General features: G+C 39.0%; 1 protein-coding gene across 2 annotated transcripts in view; it reads right to left on the reverse strand.

Annotated features, from left to right (window-relative positions):
- The window catches only part of REEP3 (receptor accessory protein 3), an 84,725-nt gene that overhangs the window by 14,194 nt on the left and 44,965 nt on the right, over nt 1-25,566 (reverse strand). Inside the window, exons 3-6 of one of the 2 annotated variants that reach the window (XM_059662596.1) lie at nt 11,823-11,899; nt 8,455-8,575; nt 8,166-8,279; nt 221-356 (exon numbers count right to left, since the gene is read on the reverse strand). In XM_059662596.1, coding sequence (XP_059518579.1) covers nt 221-356; nt 8,166-8,279; nt 8,455-8,575; nt 11,823-11,899 — 448 coding nt within the window. Of the gene's footprint in view, nt 1-208; nt 357-8,165; nt 8,280-8,454; nt 8,576-11,822; nt 11,900-25,566 lie in introns of both variants that reach the window. The other variant, XM_059662595.1, reaches the window with a different exon arrangement.

A 25,566-nucleotide genomic window follows, 5' to 3' on the forward strand; every position in this document is an offset into this window, starting at 1 on the left:
AAAAGGCTACCACTACTTTCTTCGTTGGATCATCTCCAGAGTCAACAAAAGGCATGCACTAACTACAGTTAAGGGTAAAGCTCAAAAATATAAGCTTAAAAGGAAATTTTGTCTACCCCGATTCAGAGCTACCAGGGATTGTCTTACTACCCATCTTGACTCAAAACCAAACTGTGAAAGGATGATATATTAAAGCAAAGAAGCGCACCTGCCGAGTCACTGGAGGCGGCCTTACTTTTCTTTTTTGTCTCTGGCGGAGGCTGGAGTGGTCTCTGCCTCACGTGCTCCTCCCCGGGGATGGCTGTCAGGTCGTGCATGCTGAAACTCCGCAGTCGCTCAGTGATCGCTCCTTGGCTCTATGGAACAGAGAAGCGACAGATCCCAGAAAGGAAAGTACAGTTCAAAATGTTTAATATGCTTACACGGGACATGTCCCCCAACACTTGATCATGAAGCTTATTCATTTTATCATGAATCTTTCAGAAAAGTTGAAATTATTATAGAGTGAACACCCATATATCATTTGCATTTTGCTTTATTTTCTTTATCCCATATCTATCATTTATCTATCCATCCAACAATTTTTAATGCACTTCAAAGTGAACTGTAGATATCAGCAGATTCCATTCCAAACATGTCACCTTTATATTTTAATTTTAAAGTGTAAAAAACATATAGAGCTTACCCTCAGAGTAAACAGCACCCATAATTTTGCTCTCTCTTACAACTATCATTTGGGGCTTATGCTTATGATTCAGAAGAAATTTTTAAAGTAAGAGCGGTACTATTGTAAGCTAAACTACGTCAGGAGTGGTAATGTCTCTACCCAGAACAGGATAAAAAAAAATTTAAGAGCCTAAAAATCTTGGATACAAAATGACATTCAGTTAATGAATTCACTCTCTGGCAAGGCATATCTACTACTATGAAATTTGACTTTGTCAGGTTAACAATATGGTAGACACTGAACATGTGGATATTTAAATTTAAATAAACTAAAATTAAATAAACTAAAAATCTAGGCTCTTAATTGCACATTTCACAGGCTCAGCCGCCAGCCACATGTAGCTAGTGGCTGCTGTATTTGATAATGCAGATGCAGGACATTTCCGCCGCTGCAGAAAGTTCAATTACATCATTGCACAGCTCGGAAAGGGCATTTCTGAACCTTTCAGACATAACTAGATTTCCCCTTAAAGTATAAAGCTTTGGAAAGAGAAAAAAAGATTTCTAAATTTACTCATTTTGAAAATTTGCATAGCACATAGATGACTCATTTCTTATGTATAGCTGAATTAAAAATATTCTTTTGGTGGATTTTTACACTTCTTTCTCCTTCTCACACATGTCAATTTATGACTGCCTCTAGTTATAAAGTTACCACAGAAATTTGTCCATAATGGTTTATCTCTAAATTTCAAAGCCTGGGTATGGCACTATGAACATTTGAACGTTACTGCTAACATGTATTTTATCCTGAAGGAAATGGTCTTGATTCAGCTACTCTGAGTTTGTGATATATTATGTTAAAATCAAATGCCTTACCCCACTTAAGTTTTGCAGTTCTACCATATTATTTTGAGTTTGAAATTAATTGATTACAGGGTCTATATCTTCAACAAAAGTAACTGGGTTCCACACATTTTTTAAAACATTCTTGGCATGGTTTAATTCATTATTATTTCTTCCTCCTTATCAGATATCAGTTACTTACTTCAGATATCGGTGACTGAAGATTTCAGACAGATACTAAAAGGAAGTGACCGCCTTAACTGGTTTGGCTCAGTGGATAGAGCGTTGGCCTGCGGACTGAAAGGTCCCAGGTTCGATTCCGGTCAAGGGCATGTACCTTGGTTGCAGGCACATCCCCAGTAGGAGGTGTGCAGGAGGCAGCTGATCAATGTTTCTCTCTCATCGATGTTTCTAACTCTCTATCCTTCTCCCTTCCTCTCTGTAAAATATCAATAAAAATATATTTAAAAAAATAAAAATAAATAAAAGGAAGTGACCAGTGCTCTCTGAAACAGATGCCTGGTTTTCTCAGAACTATCAATGTCTTTATTTTGTCTTTGTATTTCAGTGCCCTCTCTTAGAAATTCTTGACTTTTTACCTACTGCCAAACAAATGATAAAGGTCATACACATCCATGTTACCCTCTACTCGACTCAGGTGCAATTTCCAAGGCTGGGTGTAATGCCCAAACAAGCCCTCCTACTCAGGAAAGTACTTCTCAGAATGCAAATGAGTCAAAGTGCCACTGAGTCAGTCTAGCTTTAGATCGTCCACACACTTTGGTATCTTTGGGTACAATCAACTAATCACTTAGTATAAGTAATTAGTATAATCAGCTAATTACCAATCACAAATGAACCCACACATTATTGTTAGTTCTGTTGTGCTGTATATATTTTGCCTCCAAAACAAGATTTTAAGAAACTAGATAAGATGAATAAACCTTAGGCTTCTTCAATTTTCCTAAAGTACCTGATATGGTACTGATACTGACATACTGAGCAGGTAATAATTAAACTATTCTTTTTATGCCTCTTCTTTTTCATTATTCTTAAAAACAAAAAGGCTAGAGGGAGGGAGGGAGGTAGGGAGGGAGGGAGAGAAGAAGAGAGAGATAGAGAGAGAGAGAGAGAGAGAGAGAACATGTATTTGTTGTTCCACTTATTTATGCATTCATTGGTTGATTGTTGTATGTGCTCTGACCGGGGATCGAACCTGCAACCTTGGCATATCAGGAGGACACTCTAACCAACTGAGCACCCATCCAGGGTTTTTTATTTTATTTTTTTTATTACTCTTGATTGTTTGAGTTCTCTAAAGATAGGGGCTTGTTTAAACATAAACACTGGTGTTTTTATACAGAGATTAAACGCAAACTACAAGTATTGCCATGGGTATCTACATGGGTAGACTATACCATCCATCAGAGGTTTGTTTCAGGTTTAAATTAAACGTGAGCAAGGACCAACCCTGAGGTATCTGGGTAATCTACTTACAGCAAAGATTTTAATGTAGCTCGAGTAACCAACCCTACAGCCCTAATTATTATCAATCTCTTCAAGGTTTCAAGAAAGGCCAGGAAAAGCAAATAGAGGCTTGTACACTACCTTTGAGGACTCCCAACACTTCAACAGCCATTATCATTTCGGAATCTTATTTTACCACTGTATATTTTCTAATGGGCCCAGAATAGAGTTAATATGGAAAGAGAAAATTAATGCAGTATTGTGAACTCAGAAAATATTATATAAATTGTAGCATCCAGGGAAAACTCTAATTATAAAATAATCACACTTAGATGTAGACCTATTCCCTCTAATTTTTTTTAAATATATTTTATTGATTTTTTACAGAGAGGAAGGGAGAGGGATAGAGAGTTAGCACCTCCTACTAGGGATGTGCCCGCAACCAAGGTACATGCCCTTGACCAGAATCGAACCTGGGACCCTTCAGTTCGCAGGCCGACGCTCTATCCACTGAGCCAAACCGGTCAGGGCTCCCTCTAATTTTTATGTCTTTAGCACAAAAAGTCTATTAAGAAAGAAATTATGTTTGTAATAAAATAAGTGGGAATACGTCCCTTCTACCTCAGATTTCAAAATCATGTGCATAGTATGATTATAAGTATGAAGTGTGGTTATAAGTAGGGAAAATATGCAAAAAATAAACAGGATAATGTTTAGGCAGATGGGATGAGTGATTTTTCCCTTTTTTTTCCAACAATTTCTTTAATATTGCAAAATTAGTCATAGATGGTATAAGTGAAGTTTTAATTGTAATGAGATGCATAATAAAAATTTCAATAATGTTGCCCTAACGGGTTTGGCTCAGTGGATAGCGCGTCGGCCTGTGGACTAAAGGGTCCCAGGTTCGATTCCGGTCAAGGGCATGTCCCTTGGTTATGGGCACATTCCCAGTAGGGGGCGTGCAGGAGGCAGCTGATCGATGTTTCTCGCTCATCGATGTTTCTAACTCTCTATCCCTCTCCCTTCCTCTCTGTAAAAAAATCAATAAAATATATTTTTAAAAAATTTCAATAATGTTTATAAGCTTACAACAATCTTTTACAGAACAATTCTTACCATACTGTTCAACAATGAATGGCCAGTAAGCTCCATTTCTGTTATCCTTGACATACTACACTGTAATGCAGAGAAGGCAAGTTGCCAGGTTTTAGGGAAATCTCTTTTCCCTATGGACATTCATCAATTAATCTGATCAAGTCTAAAATAGAACTGACTGTATTTGCATTAAGTGAATAATGTATTTTAGTGGTTTTAAGGTGAAAAAACATATTTATCAAAGAACATTTATAACAGAGAAAAAGATACAAAAGAAAAATTGTTTGTAATCTACCACCAAAACTACCTATACCTATTTAAATATCCTTTTAGCTTTATCGGACTCATCATACTTTCTCAACTTCAACACTATTGCTACTTTGGGTTGGATAATTTTTTGTTGTAAGGAAACTTTCCTGTGCAGTGTAAGATATGAAGTAGCCTCCCTGATCTCTACCTCTTGGATGCTAGGAGTAGCATCCTCTCCCTCAGTTGTGACAACCCAAAATGTCTCCAGACATTGCCAGATGTCCCTTGGAAGGCAAAATCAACCCCTTTGAGGAACACTCTTAGAGATCTAAGAGATTTTAGAAGTCAAGTTTCACCCCTCTGTTTTTACAGGTAAGAAAATTTATACTGAAAGAGATGAGTGCAGATGATTTGCCCAAAAATCTCATGGCTGATTTGTGGCAGCATCAGAGCTGAAAATGGCAGATGAGTTGACTGCTATGGAATTCCATGTTCATTATACCATTCTGGTTCCTAGACAATAGGGAAATAGCATGGCCACTTTTTCCCATTGTCTGAACAACTGCCTTCTTTTAAAAATCGCTAATGAGCAGCTGAATATCCTCAAATCTTTTCACAAACGGAAAGCCACTAAAACAGACAGCAAGATGTCAGGATCTCTGACCTAATCCTGAACACTTGAAGTCAATTAGAGATCATCAAATTTACCTGTAAGGCTCTAATTTCTGTGATTATCGATTTTTTGAAAATAATATCTGCTAAATAATTTACCAAAGGCTGCCAGAGAAAATTCTAAGAGATGGTTAATGTGACTAACAGTCTTATTAACTTGTCCTTCATCCGGCAGTAGTGCTGTTCATCTGTACAAAAGCCACCTGCATTTTTCATGTGAAAATCTACGGAATACTGAACACCCTCAGCAAAATCCTTGAAGGTCCTTCATATGTTTATGCTTTGCTCAGCCAAAATAAACTCGTGCATTGACCTTGTGAACAGATGCCTGGTAATGAGGTCATAGAACTGAGTAACATTTTCAGAAAATTGCTTTACAGTGTAATAAATGCTCTGTTAGATTCCTATTTTAATCTCTAACAGGCTCAAGTGGTTTAACCGAGGAAACCTAGTCAGGGGCATTACCAATATTTAAAGGTCACACCAAGAGTCCAAATATTTTTAGCCTAAAAGATATATTTTAAGAAACTATATGTTGTAAAATTTTTAAACAATTCTCAAACCTAACTCCTGGCTTTCTTGCAGTTTCTCCTCAAACTTGACCTATTTTCCTATTTCAGTTTCAATTTATTCCTCTGAATGAATTGTCTGGTTCAGTAATTCTTCCATCATGGTGTCTTTCTTTGACATCTCCAGAGATGAAATTAATTTCACCTACTTTAAAATAGGCACAGTACAACTTGAGGCAAATAGTGTTACTGTGATGTTATGTTCAGCATGTTTAATGAGTATTTCTAATGAATAAATCCAGGATGGTTGAAGCCAACCTTCCTGTGCTCACACTGAGAATGGCAAGGGCCACCTCACAGACAGCGATCTTGATAACAAAAGGATCATGAAATCACAAACAAAAAGGGAAAGTTCCATAATGAATTCAAATTATGGAATAAGTGTTTATCTAAGTGGTCACTTAGATGATTTTATGCTGTTTCCTGCTTTTGAAGGGAGATGTTTTTAAGGTTTATATATATAAATAAAAACAAACAATGAATCACAAAAAAGACAGAAATATAGGTATATGATTCTACAGAGAGGCATTTCTGTGAGATAACACTTATTTTGACTATGCAATTCCTAGTTGTTGAGTGGTGGGACTCCTGGATGACCTTTTTTATTAGACATGGGAACCAGGAATGCATTTTCATTAAGCAAGATATAAAAAGCAAATGTACTTCTTCTACAAGAAAAAATAATCCTTAAATAAGCTGGAAATATTGCTATTTTGGTATTTGCTTATATCTCTACTAATAAAAAACCTTCAGAAGCCAATAATAGGGTAACTGTACTAAAGTGCTGATAGATAATAATTAATAAGACTTGTCTTACATGTATAGTGTTATATTGTTAACTAGAGGCCCGGTGCACAAAAATTTGTGCACCTGCGGGGGAGGGGGGTGGGGGAGTGTCCCTCAGGCCAACTTGTGCCCCCTCACTGTCTGGGACCCCTCGGGAAATAACCACCTGCTGGCTTAGACCCACTCCCCGGGTGGCAGATGGCAGGCCCGATCCCTTGGTGCCTGCCCCGCCTCCCCGGGTCACACACATGGCAGGGCCGATTCGGGGGTTGGGGTGCCGCCCCGGGTCACACACACGGCAGGGCCTATCCAGGGGTTGGGGCGCCGCCCTGGATCAGTTCGCACACGGGACACCCGGGCAGGCCGGCCAATCGCTGCTGCCCCGCCCGACCGCCCCAGGTCGGATCGCACACGGGATGCCCGGATGGTGGCCGGGCGGGCTGGCCAATGGCTGCTGCACTGCCCGGCTGCCCCGAGTCGGGTCGTACACGGACACCTGCCGCCCCGGGTCGCAGATGGCAGGCCCGGATGGCGGCAGGGCAGGCAGGATGGCGCTGTCCCGCCTTGCCTGCAGTACGCAAATCAGCCGCCATCTTTGTTGGCGGTTAATTTGCATATCATGCTGATTAGCCAATGGGAGGCATAGTGAAGGTATGGTCAATTACCATGTTTGTCTATTATTAGATAGGATCTTTCCACTTAATTATCAATGTAACACTTCTAGTATATAATGTCAACTTTTTATCCTGTTAATCCTATCAATTGTGATACTTCAGCCAAAGATCACCCTGAAAAAAGAAGGCCCATGGACATTTTATATCCCTTCACCATTGCTATTATATAAAACCACCAATTAACTAGAATATTTATTTCCATAGCATTGACGTTTTAGTTCAAAATAACTAAGTTGAAAAAGCCGAACTCAAAAGCTAGAATACTATTTAGTCTCAATTTAACTAAATAGCAACAAAATCAAATTTTCCCTGGAATTTTGATAGATTCATGATATTTCTGTTTATTGGGTTCTACTATATTTTGATAAGCACTGTGCTTTTATACATGCCCTCACCGATGGGTATATTATCCCCGTTTTATACATGAGGCCACTAAGGAACACAGAAGTTAAGAAAATTGCTGACGGTTATTCAGAGAGTCACACTCAGCACTTTTGGGATTTGAAGCCCGTTTTCTCTCCATACACTGCACACCAAAATCAATTATACTATCACATTTAAAATAAACCACACTAATTACTACATGCAAAGGAATCCAAAAGCCATAATGCAAGTTTTCACAGAGGGCATTCATTTGATAACTTGGCTTGCAAAACACAACACATGACATTAGTAGTGGCTAAGTAAAATCTCAAGTTTTCCATGCCTTATTTTGAATAATCAGTTACCTCAAATTGGTTGAAGTAGGGGTGCAGAAGTAAGCCAGAAATCCTATCAAGATATTGCCACCGAGAGAGAGAATGCCAAAGACAAGGAAAGAAAGAACGGTCATCTTCACTAAAGGTGATTTACTCAAACTATTTTAAGTTTATAAAGTAGGAAAGTTATGACAAAATGACATTTTCTGGTTTATTTATTAACTAGCTCTCATTTTGTGATCGATTAAGAGTTTCAAAATATTTAGTAACACAAAATGTGTAAAAATGCTTATAACATGACATACTTGTTTTTCCCAGTATTAAAAAAATAAACAGAGAAGCAAAATTCTGCCAACATTTCATACCGATCTGAAATAAAGAGCCGCCCTACTTTATCCGTTGACTTACTGTGCTTTGGATAAGCACTGTAAATAAGAAATTACCTTCACTGCTGCAGTGACCGCAGCAGTAGCTGCCAAGTTTAAACCTTGCCGTCCAAAGTTTACCATTGTCTCGTAGCCTCGTTCTTTTGCTTGTACAATATAATCATCAATCTCCTGGGAGGAAAAAAAACCCAACCACATAGATATTAATTATATTTAAGTATAGTGTCCAGAAGCAAAAAAATAGGACTCCCCCATAATATAATCATTTCACAATTTTTACAGCATAAAGCATTTGGTGATATATATTTCTAACAAATGATTGATGACAATAATTTAAATACCTTACCCTTTCCTTTGAAGAAAGAAGTGGATGAAGGAATTTTCTATATATTAAACTTGCTCCTTTGGTATAGGGAGAGAGCAGCCATATGACAAAAGCAATCTTAAGTTCATAGTACAGGGGAAACCTAACAAGAAAAAATTTGAAGGAAAAATAAAAAGCCAATGATAAGAAACTCCAGACAATGAACAAGTAACAAAAAACTTACTAAAAAGTTCAGTCTCTATGTTAAATTTTCATACATAAAAGTGAGAGATTGAAGAAACACCTGCGTTTGAATGACAAACTAATTTAGTTAAATATAGATATCAGTTGAGGGAAGAGCAACCTGATCCCCACAGAGATTCACACCTTCCAGTAAAGATTCTTCAGTGTAAGCATTGCGCACAGGGAAGCTGCCAACCGAGTGTGGCAGCCCAGAGGGCACTGACAGCATTTAACCAGGCAGTGAGGTAGCCCCATTCTGTCTGCAGTGCCCAACAGCCGTGGCAGTTCCTGATACACCTCCAACCGTAAGGACTTACATTTATAGGCCACACGAGCACAATGTTAGCCCATACACACATCTCATTCTCAGGACTCCCAGGAAACTTCCCCTCCTATCTCATTTGGCCAGAATTCCAGCACTTTGCAGACCTAAATTGTTCACTTGCGAAAGAAACGGAATTACCACTGTGGTAGACTGAGAGTTAGGGTTAGATCTGGCCCATGCCCCTTTCATGAGACTTTGCAATGTCTTCCCAGTAGGCTGAGTACACTTCCCAAGCAGTGACAGTGGGCTTAACCATGTGACCTGCTTTTGCAAACAGAATGAGTGTGACAAGTCACATGCAAGGAGAAGCTTTAGATGCCCTTTGACTCCCTCACCCCAACACCCCCGCCCTCTTGCTTTAAATGTTTGCCTTCTGCTGTGACAAGTGCTTCTTCAGCCTGTCCCATAAAGAAGAGACGCTTGAAATAGTCAAGCCCAGCAAAGCGGCAGCCACCATCTGCCCTCATGTAGTTTGAACAAGAAATAAATGTTTGTTTTTCTAACTTATGCTTTTAGGGTTATTTGCTGCCACAGCAAGTTAACTAATACAGCATGAGGGAATCAACATCCTGCGGTCATGAAGACACACGATGACTGGAAACCTGGACTCTTCTGAGGAGGCAGATGGGTATCGGGCAGTGAGGAATGCCAGCAGCAGGTCTCGGCGACGCTGCAATCACAGAGGAATTTCTGGTTTTCACTGTTTGTGGTAAATGCTCCCTACGTTGTTCTTTGTTTTTTTTTTATTCCACACCTGAGGAGGTTGGTTTTTTTTTGAAAGAGAGAGAAAAAGAGAGAGAGAGAGAGAGAGAGAGAGAGAGAGAAACACCACTTGGTTGCTTCCTGTATGTGCCCTGACCAGGGATCAAGCCAGCAGCCTAGGCATGTGCCCTGACTGGGAATTGAGCCAGCAGCCCTTTGGTATATGAAGCTCCAACCAAGTGAACCACCTGGCCAGGGCCAGTTTTTTAATAATATATGCTATATTTGCAATCATAAAACAATGAGAAGTCTTTTTTTTTAAAAATATATTTTATTGATTTTTTACAGAGAGGAAGGGAGAGAGATAGAGAGCCAGAAACATCGATGAGAGAGAAACATCGACCAGCTGCCTCCTGCACATCTCCCACTGGGGATGTGCCCGCAACCCAGGTACATGCCCTTGACCGGAATCGAACCTGGGACCCTTCAGTCCGCAGGCCGACGCTCTATCCACTGAGCCAAACCGATTTCGGCACAATGAGAAGTCTTTACAAAAAGAACTTTGAGACTCAAGAGGCCTACTATGATTTGGAATCTGTGTTCGGACATTGAAAAACAAACAAACAGAAAACCCTCTCCCAAACCCCTATACCAAAAACATACCAGGGAAATGAATGAGCTATGGGACAGAAAAAGGAAGAGAAAGATGGATGAGATGTAGTACAGAGAAATTCATAAATAAGGGCAGGATGCTAAGAACATTTAAGTCTGATGACTTCAATTTTTTCCTAGCAATCCAATGTGACCTAATGTGCTGTGAGAATATGATGAGAATAGCAAAGTCAGAAAGACAGTTTAAGGAGAGAAAAGTAAATGTCTGAAACAGATATAAGAGGGAATTGGAAGTAGCAACTGACCAAAATCAAATAAAAGAAGTAGGGAAGTTCAAATTGATACCTATATGAGCAACTGATTGATTTTTTCAGCTCATTTAGTAGCCTGGGAAAGAACTAAAGACAATTGGGCTTATTTAGGCTGAAGATGAGTGCAGCAAGGGCAGCTTAAGATACTGGCAAGGTAGTAAGTTTACAGATTCTGAAAGGAGGACTTTTCCACGTGATGGCAAGGTTTAGGTAGAAACGCACTACTGAAATACAGCACAAGGAGATTCAAGTTGTCCCATTAAGTCAGCGGTTCTCAAACTGTGGGTCGCGACCCCTTTGGCGGTTGAATGACCCTTTAACACGGGTTGCCTAAGACCATCCTGCATATCAGATATTTACATGACGATTCATAACAGTAGCAACATTACAGTTATGAAGTAGCAACGAAAATAATTTTATGGTTGGGTCACAACATGAGGAACTGTATTTAAAGGGCCAGAAGGTTGAGAACCACTGCATTAAGTATTTGCTCCTCAGTAAAATGTTAAATCCTTGAGGATATAAACATGCTTTATATCAGAGGTTTATAATTTTATCTCAGAGGTTTGGAACAGAGTTGGAGGTCAATGGGTGTCCCCATGGATGCCATCCAATTTGAATGTAGATGAGAGTTTTAAGGATGGGGTGGGACTGCTGTGGGTGTCAAAAGAGGAGTCTTTTAGGAAGTGATAAAGAAAAATAGCCTGAAGACCTCAGTGTGGAAAAAAAGAATGAGAACCAATTTCTCTATTCCAGATCCTGGGAGATGTGTGGGGGATGGGCAGGGAGTGGCCTGGGGAGAAGAATGAGCTGCCTTTATTCCAGAGAGACTGTAAGGAAGTAATGTTCTTATGAGGAAACCAGATCAAGAAAACGAGACACTGGATAATTAGGTAACTTGATCAAATTCACTTAGTTAATAGCAAAAGCAGGATAAGAATTCAGGACACCTGATAACTCTATAGCAGCCGTGGGCAAACTACGGCCCGCGGGCCGGATCCGGCCCGTTTGAAATGAATAAAACTATTGAAAAAAAAGACCACGTACCCTTTTATATAATGATGTTTACTTTGAATTTATATTAGTTCACACAAACACTCCATCCATGCTTTTGTTCCGGCCCTCCAGTCCAGTTTAAGAACCCATTGTGGCCCTCCAGTCAAAAAGTTTGACCACCCCTGCCTATAGTCTGGTCCTTTCTCAATACTAGAACTTACCAAGCAACTGTCTGATCTGCTACTGTTTCAATCACAGTGTAGAGAGCAAAAACAATCCAGTACATCATCCAGCGAACCTGCCAATAATAAAAATACTTATGAAATAATAAAGTAAAATTATTTGTAACTCTGAATAATTTTGTATATCTCATATATACACATTTCTATATATATATATATAGTATGTTGGGTCAAATGCAGAAGACAATGGTTTAATTTTCAACAGGTTTCATGTTTGAGCTCCACACATCACTGTATCAGCAGTCCTGGGATACAAGAACCAAAAGAATAACACATCTCTGGGCATGATATAATGTAATAGAGGGATCTGAAAAACAGGATATATTTCTCTTAACTAAAGGAAAGTAGAAGATCTTATCTATAATCCTTCTTTTGGAGACTATTAGCTATTTAATTATTATATAAATAATATGGTAGACCACATTTAATCTGTATCAGTTTTTTAAATTTTGCATTCCTATATTTTCCATATATAGAAACTTTTCAGAAACCAAAGAACAATCCTGGATTTGTTATATGCACAATGCTAGTCACTCATTTTGAAAGTTAAGGTTAGTGTCTTCTTCTTTCCCTATATATAAACCTGTTACGGCTCACACATCCATTTCTTTCTTCTAATCCATTACCACAATGACAGTTACAATAGACTGAATGTTTGGGTCCCCCCAAAATTCATGTTAAAATCTTAATCCCAAATGTGTATTAGGAGGTGGAGCTATTGGGAGGTGATGAGGTCATGAGGGTAGAGTCCTCAAGAATTAGTGTCCTAAGACCACCAACTTACACCATATACAAAAATAAACTCAAAATGGATAAAGGACTTAAATGTACGACAGGATACCATAAAAATTCTAGAAGAATCCAAAGGCAAGAAAATTTCAGACATATGCCGAAGCAATTTCTTCACTGATACAGCTCCTAGGGCACTTGAAACTAAAGAAAAAATGAACAAATGGGACTACATCAAAATAAAAAGCTTCTGCACAGCAAAAGAAACCATCAACAAAACAACGAGAAAACCCACTGTGTGGGAAAACATATTTGCCAATGACATATCTGATAAAGGCCTAATCTCCAAAATTTATAGGGAACTCATACAACTTAACAAAAGGAAGATAAACAATCCAATCAAAAAATGGGCAAAGGACCTAAATAGACACCTTTCAAAAGAGGACATTCAGAAAGCCAAGAGACATATGAAAACATGCTCAAAGTCACTAATCATCCTAGAGATGCAAATCAAAACAGCAATGAGGTACCATCTCACACCTGTCAGACTGGCTATCATCAACAAATTAACAAACGACAAGTGCTGGAGAGGTTGTGGAGAAAAAGGAACACTTGTGCACTGCTGGTGGGAATGCAGACTGGTGCAGCCACTATGGAAGACAGTATGGAGTTTCCTTAAAAAACTGAAAATGGAACTCCCATTTGACCCTGTGATCCTACTTCTAGGAATATATCCCAAGAAACCAGAAACACCAATCAGAAAGGATATATGCACCCCTATGTTCATAGCAGCACAATTCACCATAGCTAAGATCTGGAAACAGCCTAAGTGCCCATCAGTAGATGAATGGATTAGAAAACTGTGGTACATCTACACGATGGAATACTATGCTGCTGTAAAAAGGAAGGAACTCTTACCATTTGCAACGTCATGGATGGAACTGGAAAGCATTATGCTAAGTGAAATAAGCCAGTCAATAAAGGAAAAATACCACATGATCTCACTCATTCATGGACAATAGAGACCATTATAAACTTTTGAACAATAATAGATACAGAGGCAGAGCTGCCTCAAACAGATTGTCAAACTGCAGCGGGAAGGCCGGGGAGGGTTGGGGGGCAGGAGGTAGTGGGGTAAGAGATCAACTAAAGGACTTGTATGCATGCATATAAGCATAACCAATGGACATAAGACACTGGGTGATAGGGGAGGCTAGGGGACTGTCTAGGGCGGGGGGATAAAATGGATACATATGTAATACCCTTTGTAATACTTTAAGCAATAAAAAAAAAAAAAAAAAAAAAAAGAATTAGTGTCCTAAAAGAACCCCCAGAGAGCTCTCTCCCCTTCCACCATACAAGGACAGAGCCAAAAAATGATGGTGTCTGAACCAATTTTTTTCAGTTCTCTCCCTCTACTATACTCTGCACAGGGATCTCAGAGAACATTATCACCATCTTTCCTGGGAAGGTAGAGGCTTAAATTAAATTCTCACTTTCACAGAAAGTTTAGGAAACTTTCAGAAACATAAATTATTTAAGTCAATGCTTGTTATTCATTATTTCACAACCATCATTATGCTTGTAATCTTCCAAGTGGAAAAGAACAATAAATAATACTCCAAGGAGAGTCTTAATTTGCCTGTTAATAGACCTGAGTAAAGGTGAAAGGAATTGTACAGACAGTAATTGGTGGAATGTTATGAAAGACTAGTTCTTGGATTTATAGCTGCTACACACCCCATAGATTTCAAAAACACCCTTGCTTCAGTGTAGTCAAGTGCTTATTCAGTTTTCAAATAAAATTATTAAATTAATTTTAAAACCCACAAAATAAATTACTGCTTTAAAATATATAAAGTCTACCTCCAAAAAAGCAAAACATGTATGTACTTAAGTTATGAGAATTTTAATGTCAACAATTTAAAAAAAGGATAAAAGGAAGCAAAAGAAGGGTATGCCTTTTTAGTTAAAAAACATCAACAAACTAATCAATAGGGTGTTCCTGGACATTTTCCTGGGGGATTGGCTAAAATTTTACATAAGCAAAGCTCCATGGTTTTAATTTATCTTTAATAAATAAATTAGTTGACAACATACTCTCTTAACCTTATGGAATTTTTGTTCTCCTTATAAGAACTATGGATCTCAAATATAGTTGAATCCAAGAAATAGTTAAATGAATTCAGTGTGTGTGTGTGTGCGTGTGTGTGTGTGTGTGTGTGTGTGTTATTCATGGGAGCGACCACAAAGAAAGTTAACCTTGAAAAGATATTACTTCCTTTTTCCACTAATGGATTTGGTCGGGATTTTATACCAAATGATTACTCAGCAAAGCTTTTATTAAAACTATACCTCAAGGCTGTCCAGCCTACTGTTTAAGGTTTTGCCCAAAGGAAAAACAGAAATAAGTCAAGGTTAAAGAAAGAAGAGAAGAGAGCAAGTCACCAAATTATAAGCACAACTAATAATATGTGATGATAAAATATTCTTTAGACCAGCAGAAAACACCAATAACAAAATGCAGTACTAAAACAAAAAAATTGGTAGGAAAACAATCACATTGATAATCTTGTAAGTGTATGCAATCAAATATAATGGGAATAAGTGCTATTAAAATGTCATGCAAATAAAGTCACTTAACAGGTAACTAATAAATCACCATCCCCCTTTCAAGTTACTGGAAACAAGGTTACTGGCATCATCTTTATTGGTAAAATTTATGTTCTTGAAAAACTGTGATCAAATAGTATTTCTTTCCAGTTCAAAAACACTTGGTAAAATCAACAAACTGTTGTTTAGATAGTTTTGCAAGAACAATGAGTAATAAGAAAACGTATTCAACTGTTTCTTAAAAGTCTCTTTGATCCCAGGGAATTGAATTGAATTATCCAATAAGGTGAAACTTATACCTATAAACACTAAGATGGACACACACACACACACACACACACACACACCCTACTTTTAATCTTTCATATCAAGTATAATTTAGGTAATTCTTAAGGACTCAAGTGGCATCACTATATTATAACATTCATTGACAAAACTGCAGCAAACCCTACCTACTTCATGTCATGGTAACAGAAATAGGAATATGACAACTTTTGTCCTCAAGGATTTAACATTTTATTGGGGAGAAAAATGAGTGAATGACTGTGACCAAAAAAAAAAAGTTCTGTTATTTTCACATTAGATGCTCTAGCTTCAGTAAGAGTCAAGATCATAAGAAATTAAGGAAAGCTTACTAAAGGGGCTGTTTATAAGTTGTGGGCAAGGTAGAGGAAAATCAATAAAGGATAGTGGTGTACTCTTGAGCTAGCAACAGCAGGAACTACCATCACCCCTAGGTGTGAAGGAGGGAGGAGTGGGAAAGGTTTCCAGGAGTCCAGACAGGGTCACTGTAGGGGAGGGCTGCAGCCTCAGGTCGAGACACAGCCAACTAGTGGGGGCAGGAAGTAGGGAGAATAATATTCTGTCCTCATGTTCACCTTGTCTTCTGCCTCTCATGGGCAAACCCAAAGGGAAGCCAGAGCTGATGCCATCTGTATGGGTCAGCTTCCTGGGCCATAAGGAAGGAAAAGAATGTGGAGTGTGGAGAGGAAACTCCACTGGAAGGATGGAAGGTTCCAGCACTACTCAGCCTGTCAGCTCTTAGAAACATCCCCAGAATGGAGTCACTTCTCATCACTTCCACAGATACCTCCCAGCCCAGATGACCATAATCTCCTGTCTGGATGATTCCCATAGCTGATCACTCTGCTACACTGGGTCTATTTTGCATAGAGCAGTTAGAGTTATCGCCTTAGAACACAAGCCAAATCATGTCATTCCTCTGGTTCAAATCCCTCCCGTGGCCCCCATCAGGAATCTCACCACAGTGAAGGTCCTATGGATCTGGCACCAGCACTCCCACTCCTTCCCCTGTTCATCTCCAAGCACAGTGGCCCTTTTCCTGTCCTTTGGGCATGTGCGTGGATAAGGTCCTGCCTCAGAGCCTTAGTACATGCTGTTTCCTTGCCTGAAATGCTCTTCCTCATATGAAGAGCTTCCTCACTTGCTTCAGGTTTCTGAGCAAATAATTATCAGAGATGTCTTTCCTGACCACTCTGCTTAAAATATCTCTATCTTCCTAACTCCCTTATCCTGATTGATTTTTCTCTTTAGCATATGTCACATATCACAGACACATCTAACAAATATTTACTGCCCCTCCCCACCTTCCCCTACTAGAATGTAAACCCCAAGAGGGCAAAGGCCTTATTTTGTGCACTGCTGAAGCCCCTGTGCCCAGCACAGAAGGGGGTTCAGGAAATATACGTTGATGAACTGTTGACTGAATATGGGCCTGCAAAAGGTTAGACAGCAGATAAGAGGTGAAGACATGATGGGTAAATATAAACTAGTCTTTTAAGAGATCTGGTTTAAAGAGAAAAAAGGAAGGGGGAATACAGAGTAGCCTGAGGCAAAATGAAAGCATGTTTGCATCCTCAAGGATGGCACGTTTTACCATGGAGATAGTGAGACTGAAATGATGAGAAAGCAGAAATCCTTAATGAAACCAGATCCAAGTTGAGGCTAAGAAGATTAGGGAGAAGAGTGGGCTCAAGAAAGAAGCAGGGATGCATCTTCCTCGGGACAAAAGGAGAGGAAAGAGTGGCCGTGTTGACGAGAAGGTTGAAGTGGTCATAGCTGATGACCTCAGTGTTTACTCTGTGGTCGGAGGGCAGGCCATCTTTTAAAGCTGGGGATGAGTGGATTTAAGGAGAGCAGTAAAGGTTTAGAAATACTGTCTATACAGGTGGAAAGGGAACTGCCGAGGCTACAGATGGAATGGAGTGTGTGGCTGAGGATGCTCTCAGCTGCTCTGGGTGTTAGAGATAGGGGGGGCTACCATGAAAGGTCTAGGACAGTGAAACAAGAGAGAATCAGACAGAGGTGACGGCTTGTTGTCCACAAAAAGGCATAACGATGACCGAGCTGTGGCTGGGAAGTGGCCCAGCCAGGGCCAGTACTTCTCAGCCCCCTTTGCAGGTAGGTGGGGTCATGTGTCCAGTTCTTACCAACAGACTGTGAGCCAAGGCTTTTGAGAAGTGGGAGGAGCTCGCCCACAGGTCAGTTCCCCCCTTTCTGCTGGCTGGGAGGGCACGGAGCAGGGCAGCCGTGGGAGCTCTATGCTACAGGTGGACAGAGCCCAGGTTGAAACAGCTACTGAGAATTCTTTGCTGAAATGAACACCCAAGCTGGACTGTTATGGGAGAAAAGAATACATTTCTATATTTCTTTCACCACTGCATTTTTGCTGCATATTATAATTTTAGCAGCTCACCTTACCCCAGAGCAAGGCCACGGGAGCAATAGTTCCAGAATTACGTAGGTATCTGTCACAGTGCCAGGGCTGCCATCTGTGGCACAGCCAGTGCCCGGGTTAGTGGTGATGGGTGATATTACAATGATCTGAAAATGGAGAGGAGGACTACCATTTTATGAAAGTCTGCTTGAGATGCACAACAGGGGACTCCCAGAAGGATGTGGGAAGAAACGGAAGGATAGGAAAGATGGATGTTCTCATGTAGCAGATTGGAGCAGAACCAGGGAAATACTATTTTGAATTTTTATTGTTACCCATTGGCAAATGTGACTTATTCTGTGTGAATGTTAGTCATCAGCTGTGTTGTCAGTATATATGACTTCAGTAGTGATCCCCTTCTACTTTTGATAGATTAAGAAATCAGATAAATTATAAGCTTGTTAGAAATATGCATGAAGTTTAAATTAAATATATTCTGGGTAGGAGACTGAGATAGCTAAAGACTGAAGTGCATAAAAGTTGGTGTGAAAACTACATGAAAAAGTTGTTTGATGGCCTATTTTGCTTACTTTGTTTTCTTTCTCAAGAGCATACCTAATACCTAGTAGGTACCTGGCACAAAATAGATGCTAAAAAATACTTATTAGAAGAATTAATGAACTGGGCTAACTTACAAGCAATACTGTAATTTCCATTTTTCCTACTTGGTAATAAATGTCTTTTGAAAATGGTTATAATGCAATGGCTGTCATATTTCAATCTTGGAATACTTTACCCACTATATTTTTCATGACTAAAGAAATGTGATAAATACATTCATTTAATATAAATAAAAGATTCCTCAAATGGAATCTTAAAATCATTTAAATACCCAGATTAATTTATTTCCTAAGAAAATACACTATTATAATTAGGCAAGTTCTTTTGATGATTATGGAATCATCTGTGATGTAAAACCATAGTATCTAAAATCACATTCTAAGTTATATAGTGCATAGAAGAGATTATCTTACTTAACAAGCCAGCACTTGTTTTATTATTACTCATAATCCATAAGGCTTTCATAAAGCCTTAGCATTTCAGAAACCCAGACAGTCATGTGATGGTGTTCTTAGCTTTACTCTCTCTTAGAGGATATTTTAAGCCTGAGTGAATGCTGTAAAATGAATATACCCATAGGCTAAATTTACTATCAAAAGACCATGCTCCATTTAATAGGTATGCATTTATCTACCCAGATGCCAAGAGAAAAACTGGCCTCATTTCATGATCTTTTAACATTTTTTTTTAAACAAAACAGGTTCTATGATTCACATTCTTAGACAATTTTTATGAAACTGATTTAGATCCCCAGACAAACAAATAAAGCAAACAAAAGTTAACTACAACTGTAAAACAATCTTTAGGATTTCCATAACAGAAACTGAGAGCAATGCATAGGCTCCAAATATATAGGAGACTAACATGTTCTAGTGGGAGGCATGTAGCTAGAGATACCAGCAGCAGTGGCATATTAATTAAAAAGTATTTTTCTTAAATTGTATCTTTATAAAACTTATTCTTTCTATGTTATGACTAGAGTGATATTATAACAGCAATATCAACAACCATATATGTTAAGTGACATAACTATTAAATATTACTTGAATGATAAAAATTATGTGATATGTTAATTTGATAAATAATATGATAATTATTATAAACAAAGCCCTTTGACAGGAAATCATCATAAACCCTGGTGTGAAGGCATCCCTAATCTCAAGAAGCTTTCATGGGTGGAATTAATAAAAGACCAAAAAGGATAAGAGTAACAATGTTTGACCCAACATATAACTGCTATTTTATTATATACGAGAGGCCTGGTGCATGAAATTAGTGCACAGGAGGGAGGTTGGTCAAGGGGGAGACGGTGTGTCCCTCAGCCTGGCCTGTGCCTTCTCACAGTCTGGGATCCCTCTCGCAGTCTGGGACCCCTCACTCCTTACTGCCTACCTGCAGCGGAGGCGGGAGAGGCTCCTGCCACCATACCACTGCTGCGCTCGCCAGCCATGAGCCCAGCTTCTGGCTGAGCAGCACTCCCCCTGTGGGAGCGCACTGACCACCAGGGGGCAGCTCCTGCACTGAGTGTCTGTCCTCTGGTGCTCAGTGTGCATCATAGCGACCAGTCGTTCTGCCATTCAGTCGATTTGTATATTAGGGTTTTATTATATAGGATTATTCATTTGCCTTGTATTCATCTTCAGTTCTAAAGGAAAGCCTTCCACAGGTCATGTATGTGCTTTGTGCACTGTACTTTCCATTGCAGCATATCTGTGTAATTGTTTACATATCATCTGCCTCTGCTATTTGACTATAACTACCCATAGGGGCCAAAATTGTCTTGTTTATCATCATGTTCTCAGGACCTAGTACCCTGAGTTTGGTAAAACAAACAGACTTTTACTTAACAGTTTCTTAATTTTAAGATTCAAACAAGTAACTCTGGACTGCAAACAGCAGTTCATAACATAAAATAGCCTATTTTGTTACAGTTGTTTTCAACAACTTCCCAACATCTCTTAATTTCAGACTCTTGGAATCATAAAGCAATTAATGTTGGTCTCTAAGAAAAAAAGGAAAATTGCATATGCATAATGATTTCAATTATAACCACACTAAGTAAACCCAGAGGATAAAATGCTAAAATATGCTTCACTGGGAAAAAAATCTTTGCTGAGTCTCAAAAGAAATAAACACTGATGAATTTCAGACCACCCAAAGAGAACTTTATTTTTTGACCATTATTAGTTGTTCACTCAAGTCAACTCACCCCAAACATTAATTCTACACCACATTTTGGAGACCACAGAGAGACCTTCTAATATAGAATTTTTTAGAAATAGTATAGAGTTGAAAAGATTTCTCCTATTTCATTAACATTATGCAATAATTTGGTTACTTCATAATGATTTCCCCCATTAAAAACAAAAAGGAACAAAATGTGAGAAATCAAAAAGAAAAACTCCCTCTTTTATCGAACCCAGATGGTTCAGCTATGGGATTTTTCCCAGGGCTGTGCCAAGTTAGAAGCTTGCTTGAAAATAAGCTAGTTGAAGTTCAATTCAAAGTGAAGAGAGACCATGGTTGAAAACAGCTTTTTGCTTTTTTATTTTTTAAAGATGGGGCTTGTGGGGGGTGAATATGTGAGGCTGGGATTGATTTGGGCTTCTTCAACTTTGGGGAACTTCTTCCCCCACTGCCCATTTAAGAATGTCTCCACTTTCTCCAGCTCCTCAGGACTCAGCTACTTGGGAGTTAATTTTCAGATGCGGAACTCACAGCAACATGGTTTACCTGCAGTTTCCAGGTACCACTGCCAAAGACCTCCCAGAAGAGCCTGATGTTTTGAAGAAAGCCTCACATTACATAGATGTCCCCGGTATTACAATGGGGCAGATTGTAACCAGAAATATGGTCATAATATTGCCTTGGTCTTCCCAGGTGCCCTCAAATCACAGAAGCCCCATGTATCTCACCCCAACCTTGGTAGTTTGAGGAACTTGAGAGAAGGAAAAAGCACAAAAATGTTTAAAACTAGAAGATAATTAATCTTCTAAAAAGTGCTGAAAAAGCAGTGTAAACACAGGAACTGCTTATGGGCATAGTTGCCAGGTGCAGAATTTAGGAAGGAATGACTTCTCTGTCCAAAATAACTCAATAACTCTCTCCATCCATGCTGGCTGAGAATTCACATTTCACTTCTTAAAAATAATTTTTATTGAATTTATTGGGGTGACATTGGTTAATAAAATTATATAGGTTTCAGGTGTACAATTCTATAATGCATCATCATCATCTGTACATTGTCTCGTGTGTTCACCACCCCAAGTCAAGTCTTCCTCCATCACCATTATGCCTTCTTCTACCTGCCCCTCCACCCCTTTTTCCTCTGGTAACGACCATACTGTTGTCTATGTCAATGAGTTCTTTTTCTTTGCTTAACCCCTTCACCTTTTTTACCCAGGCCCCAACACCCTGCTCCTCTGAAAGCTGTCAGTCTGTTCTCTGTATCAGTACTGGTTTTGGACTGACTTATTTTACTTAGCATAATACTCTTCAGGTTCATCCATGCTATCGCAAAAATTAAGATTTCCTTCCACTTTTATGGGTGAGTAGTATTCCATTGTGTAAATGTATCATAGCTTTTTTATCCACTCATCTACTGAAGGGCAGTTGGGCTGCTTCCAAATCTTGGCTATTGTAAATAATGCTGCAATGAACATAGGGGTGCATATATCCTTTCAAATTAGTGTTTTGGGTTTCTTCAGATATATTCCCGGAAGTTCACTTTTTATATTGTTTAAAGTCCTATTGATTTACATGGGATAATAAATATAATAGGCACAGTTCCCTTTTCATAATACCACATAGCATTTCTCCAGACGTTAGCATGGTAAAGTGCCTACCCTGATAGAAAGAACTAAACTGGTCTAAATGGACATCCTAGTGATCATCCAAGTTTCCATGCTAAACTGTCACCCTACCTTCTTTTTTCCCTCAGTGTTCACAAAGTCTTGGCCCATTATGTTGCCTAATTGAGGTATTCACCAGGGCTGGAACCACTTCTTAGGCACCAAAGTCCCCCTGTGCCCAATCTACCATGACATAGTCAACTCCATCTTGCTATTTTCACAAGTGAACTAACAGTCACTAAAAGGTATGCCCCCCATACTCTGGTTTCTCTTCAGATCGCATAAATCTTTCGCCTTTTAAAAGGTATGCTCCTTTCTCCAGGTGACTGACAAGGTTATATGACTAACATAGTAAATGAAAAATTTCATTCTCTAGCTAAGATACCACTCTCTATGTACAACTTGTAGCATATTTAAACATGCAATAATCATTCAGATAGTAAGAACCAGCCTTTATAAACCACATGATAAAACATAGCCTTCTTGAGAAGCAAAGATTGGTAGGAAAAAACTATAGGAAGAATCAATCTCTGTCATGATTGGAATGAGCCTGTGTTATTAAATTACTTTCCTTCAAAAGCATGTGCAGTCAACCTCACATAGAGAACTGAGGTTCACACTGGGGTGAGTGCAGAGAGAGGCGAGTGATGGAACACAGGATACTTGGGGTAAGGAAGGGCTGGCCAAGTGCCAGAGTGCAAGACAGCATGAAGGCCCTGGGTAAACACAGGGAGGAGAACAAAGGCTGGAGAGAGACGCAGAAAGCAAGATGGATGATTCTCAAGAGAAACTTTACTGAAGCAGAACTTAGGATATGGCCAGCCCTACAACAGGGAAACTAGGATGAAGTCCATCTGCATACATAACCATATTTAAAAAGCACAATGTGGTCATTACATTCACTTTCACAATAAAATAGGATACCCGTAAATGATTTTCACTTTGATTTTTGCTAAGAATTACTTGGGGATTAAAAAAATGTATATAGATTCCTAGGCCCCATCATCACAATGTGCAGAGAGAGGGCAGCGAGGGGGCTCAAAGCCCCATCAGAGTCTTCGATGTGTAACCACCGTTGAGAACATGCACAACAAAAGTCTTGCTACCTGAACTGTGGTCTATAGACCAGCAGCACTGGCATCACCTGGGAGCTTGTTAGAAATGCAAAATCTCAAACGCAGGCATGCGAACTAATCAGAATCTGCATTTTAACAAATCTCAGGGGCAATCCTATGCCCCTTAAAGCGAGAGGAACACTGCAGTGGGAGGCTACTCTGTGCACGTTCTGGTGGCATCAGGCAGAGAAAGGTGGTATCATTCATAAACGGAATGTCAGAAGAGGCTTGGGTTTGGAGAAAAGATGATAGACTCAGTTTTGTGTGGAAATTTGTTCAGTATAAAAAGTTAAAATGTACCCTTATTTTCATAACACTGTTTAGTTTAGGCACATCATCATTAAAACAAACAAACAAACAAACAAACACTCCCCGCCCCCCCCCCTCCCCGCCCCCCCCCCCCCGCCCCCCCGCTCCCGCCCCAAACCAAAAAGCTAAAAAAACAGAAGCTGGGCCTTTAGTCCAGTTTTCAGAGGCACTGTTTATGTCTAGCAATTGAGCAGACAAAAGCTTAGAGCAAACCACCCAGGAAAGGGAAGCCTTCAGGCTCTTCCACTCGGAAGTTCCATGAGGACGGTCCTGCTGACTACCCCCAAACCCAAGAGCCCAGTTATCTCAAGAGTGGCCACTCGGTGAACTCTCCCTCCCTGCCCAAGGAGGAAGTGCCCTTAGACTGTTCCCTAAGAGCAGGTGTAAATCTGCCTCCTACAGAGAGAAGGTAAGAAGGTTGATTACTAGGCTGATGTTATATTCAAACACTACGTTAATAACAAAAACTTCCCCAGTTGGCTTCCATAACTTACTTTGCTAATCTTCTCAAGAAGGATATAATAATAAAACTGAAGTGTTAGGTCTTCATTTAAAAGATGCCTGTTGGATACCTTTGGAAGTTAAAGTTGTATTTTAAAATGAAACCACTAGACTCAATCTATTTCTGTGTTTTCAAAACCTTTTGAAAATAACCTTTCATTTTACTAGTAGTTGGATTTGTGGTTTTATTGTTTTTTAAAGAATCAATCTATATTCTGATAGCCAACAGCGAGATAAAATTTTATGTATTTATATAATTCAATATATTTTAAATATTTTATAGCTTTAAAAAAGAACTTCACCTTCTTGCAATTCTATTACATTTCTGAAGTAACATCTCCTGAGCTTTTAAAAATTACATGAGGTTTTGGGAAAGATTTTAGTTTTCTTACTTAGCTAAAATCTTCAGGAACAGCTCTAGCTTTTATATTTTTAGGGGGCCCTTCCGTAGTGTGATGGCAATATGGCGGACAATCTGATTATTACAGCTGTAGCTGGTAAAGCACTATATTTCTAAAATTACGTAGTGGAAAGATGATGTATGTAGCTGAACATTCCAAAGGTATATCCTGGATTGTGTAAAAGAGAAGATTTTCCTGCATGAATAATGTAACCTTTAGCCAAAAAGGAAAAGACCTGCTATGCCTTTCATTATTAGAAAATATTCTATTTTTAAATTTAAAAAAATTAGGGAGTCTAGTATTTACTGTCAAATTTATCATTGTTTACTTAACCCCTCTCTTGTTTCACATTTTGTCAGACCTTTTTTCTACTCTTCTCTATCTCAGCTATTTCAATATGTATCTTATTAGACTTTTTCAAGGGGAACACCTCTTAGATACTGTAATTCTCCCAATTTTATATTTTTATCTCTGCCTTTTTATTCAGCCTACTTTTCTTTACAAATTCCTTTAATTTTGATATTTTTCTTGCTTTGTGAGTTTAATGTTTCATTTTCTGACTTCCTTTTCAAAATAAAGGCTTATAAATCTATCATATTCAAAAATCTAAATGTATCACTGCCATTTTAATTTTTTAATTCATCTAGTATTGCATTTTTATATTTTTTCTTGTATTCAATTATTATTTCTCCCTTTTGGAACTTATTGGAGGTTTTCTTCAAAGTAGTGAGTTTGTGGTTATTTCCGAACAGATTAGGGGGAGGCAGAATACTGGCTGCCTCTGCACACAGTTCTCCCTGCGGGGAGGGTGGTGGCAGTTGAGTTTTTTGGTTGCTGTAGCTTTTATGATTTTAAGCTGTTCCATCACTAGGGATTAGGGTGGAGGTGGCTAGGCCTCCCTCCAAT

This window comes from Myotis daubentonii, chromosome 13, assembly GCF_963259705.1.
Source record: "Myotis daubentonii chromosome 13, mMyoDau2.1, whole genome shotgun sequence".
In the NCBI taxonomy this organism is placed as follows: Eukaryota; Metazoa; Chordata; class Mammalia; order Chiroptera; family Vespertilionidae; genus Myotis; species Myotis daubentonii.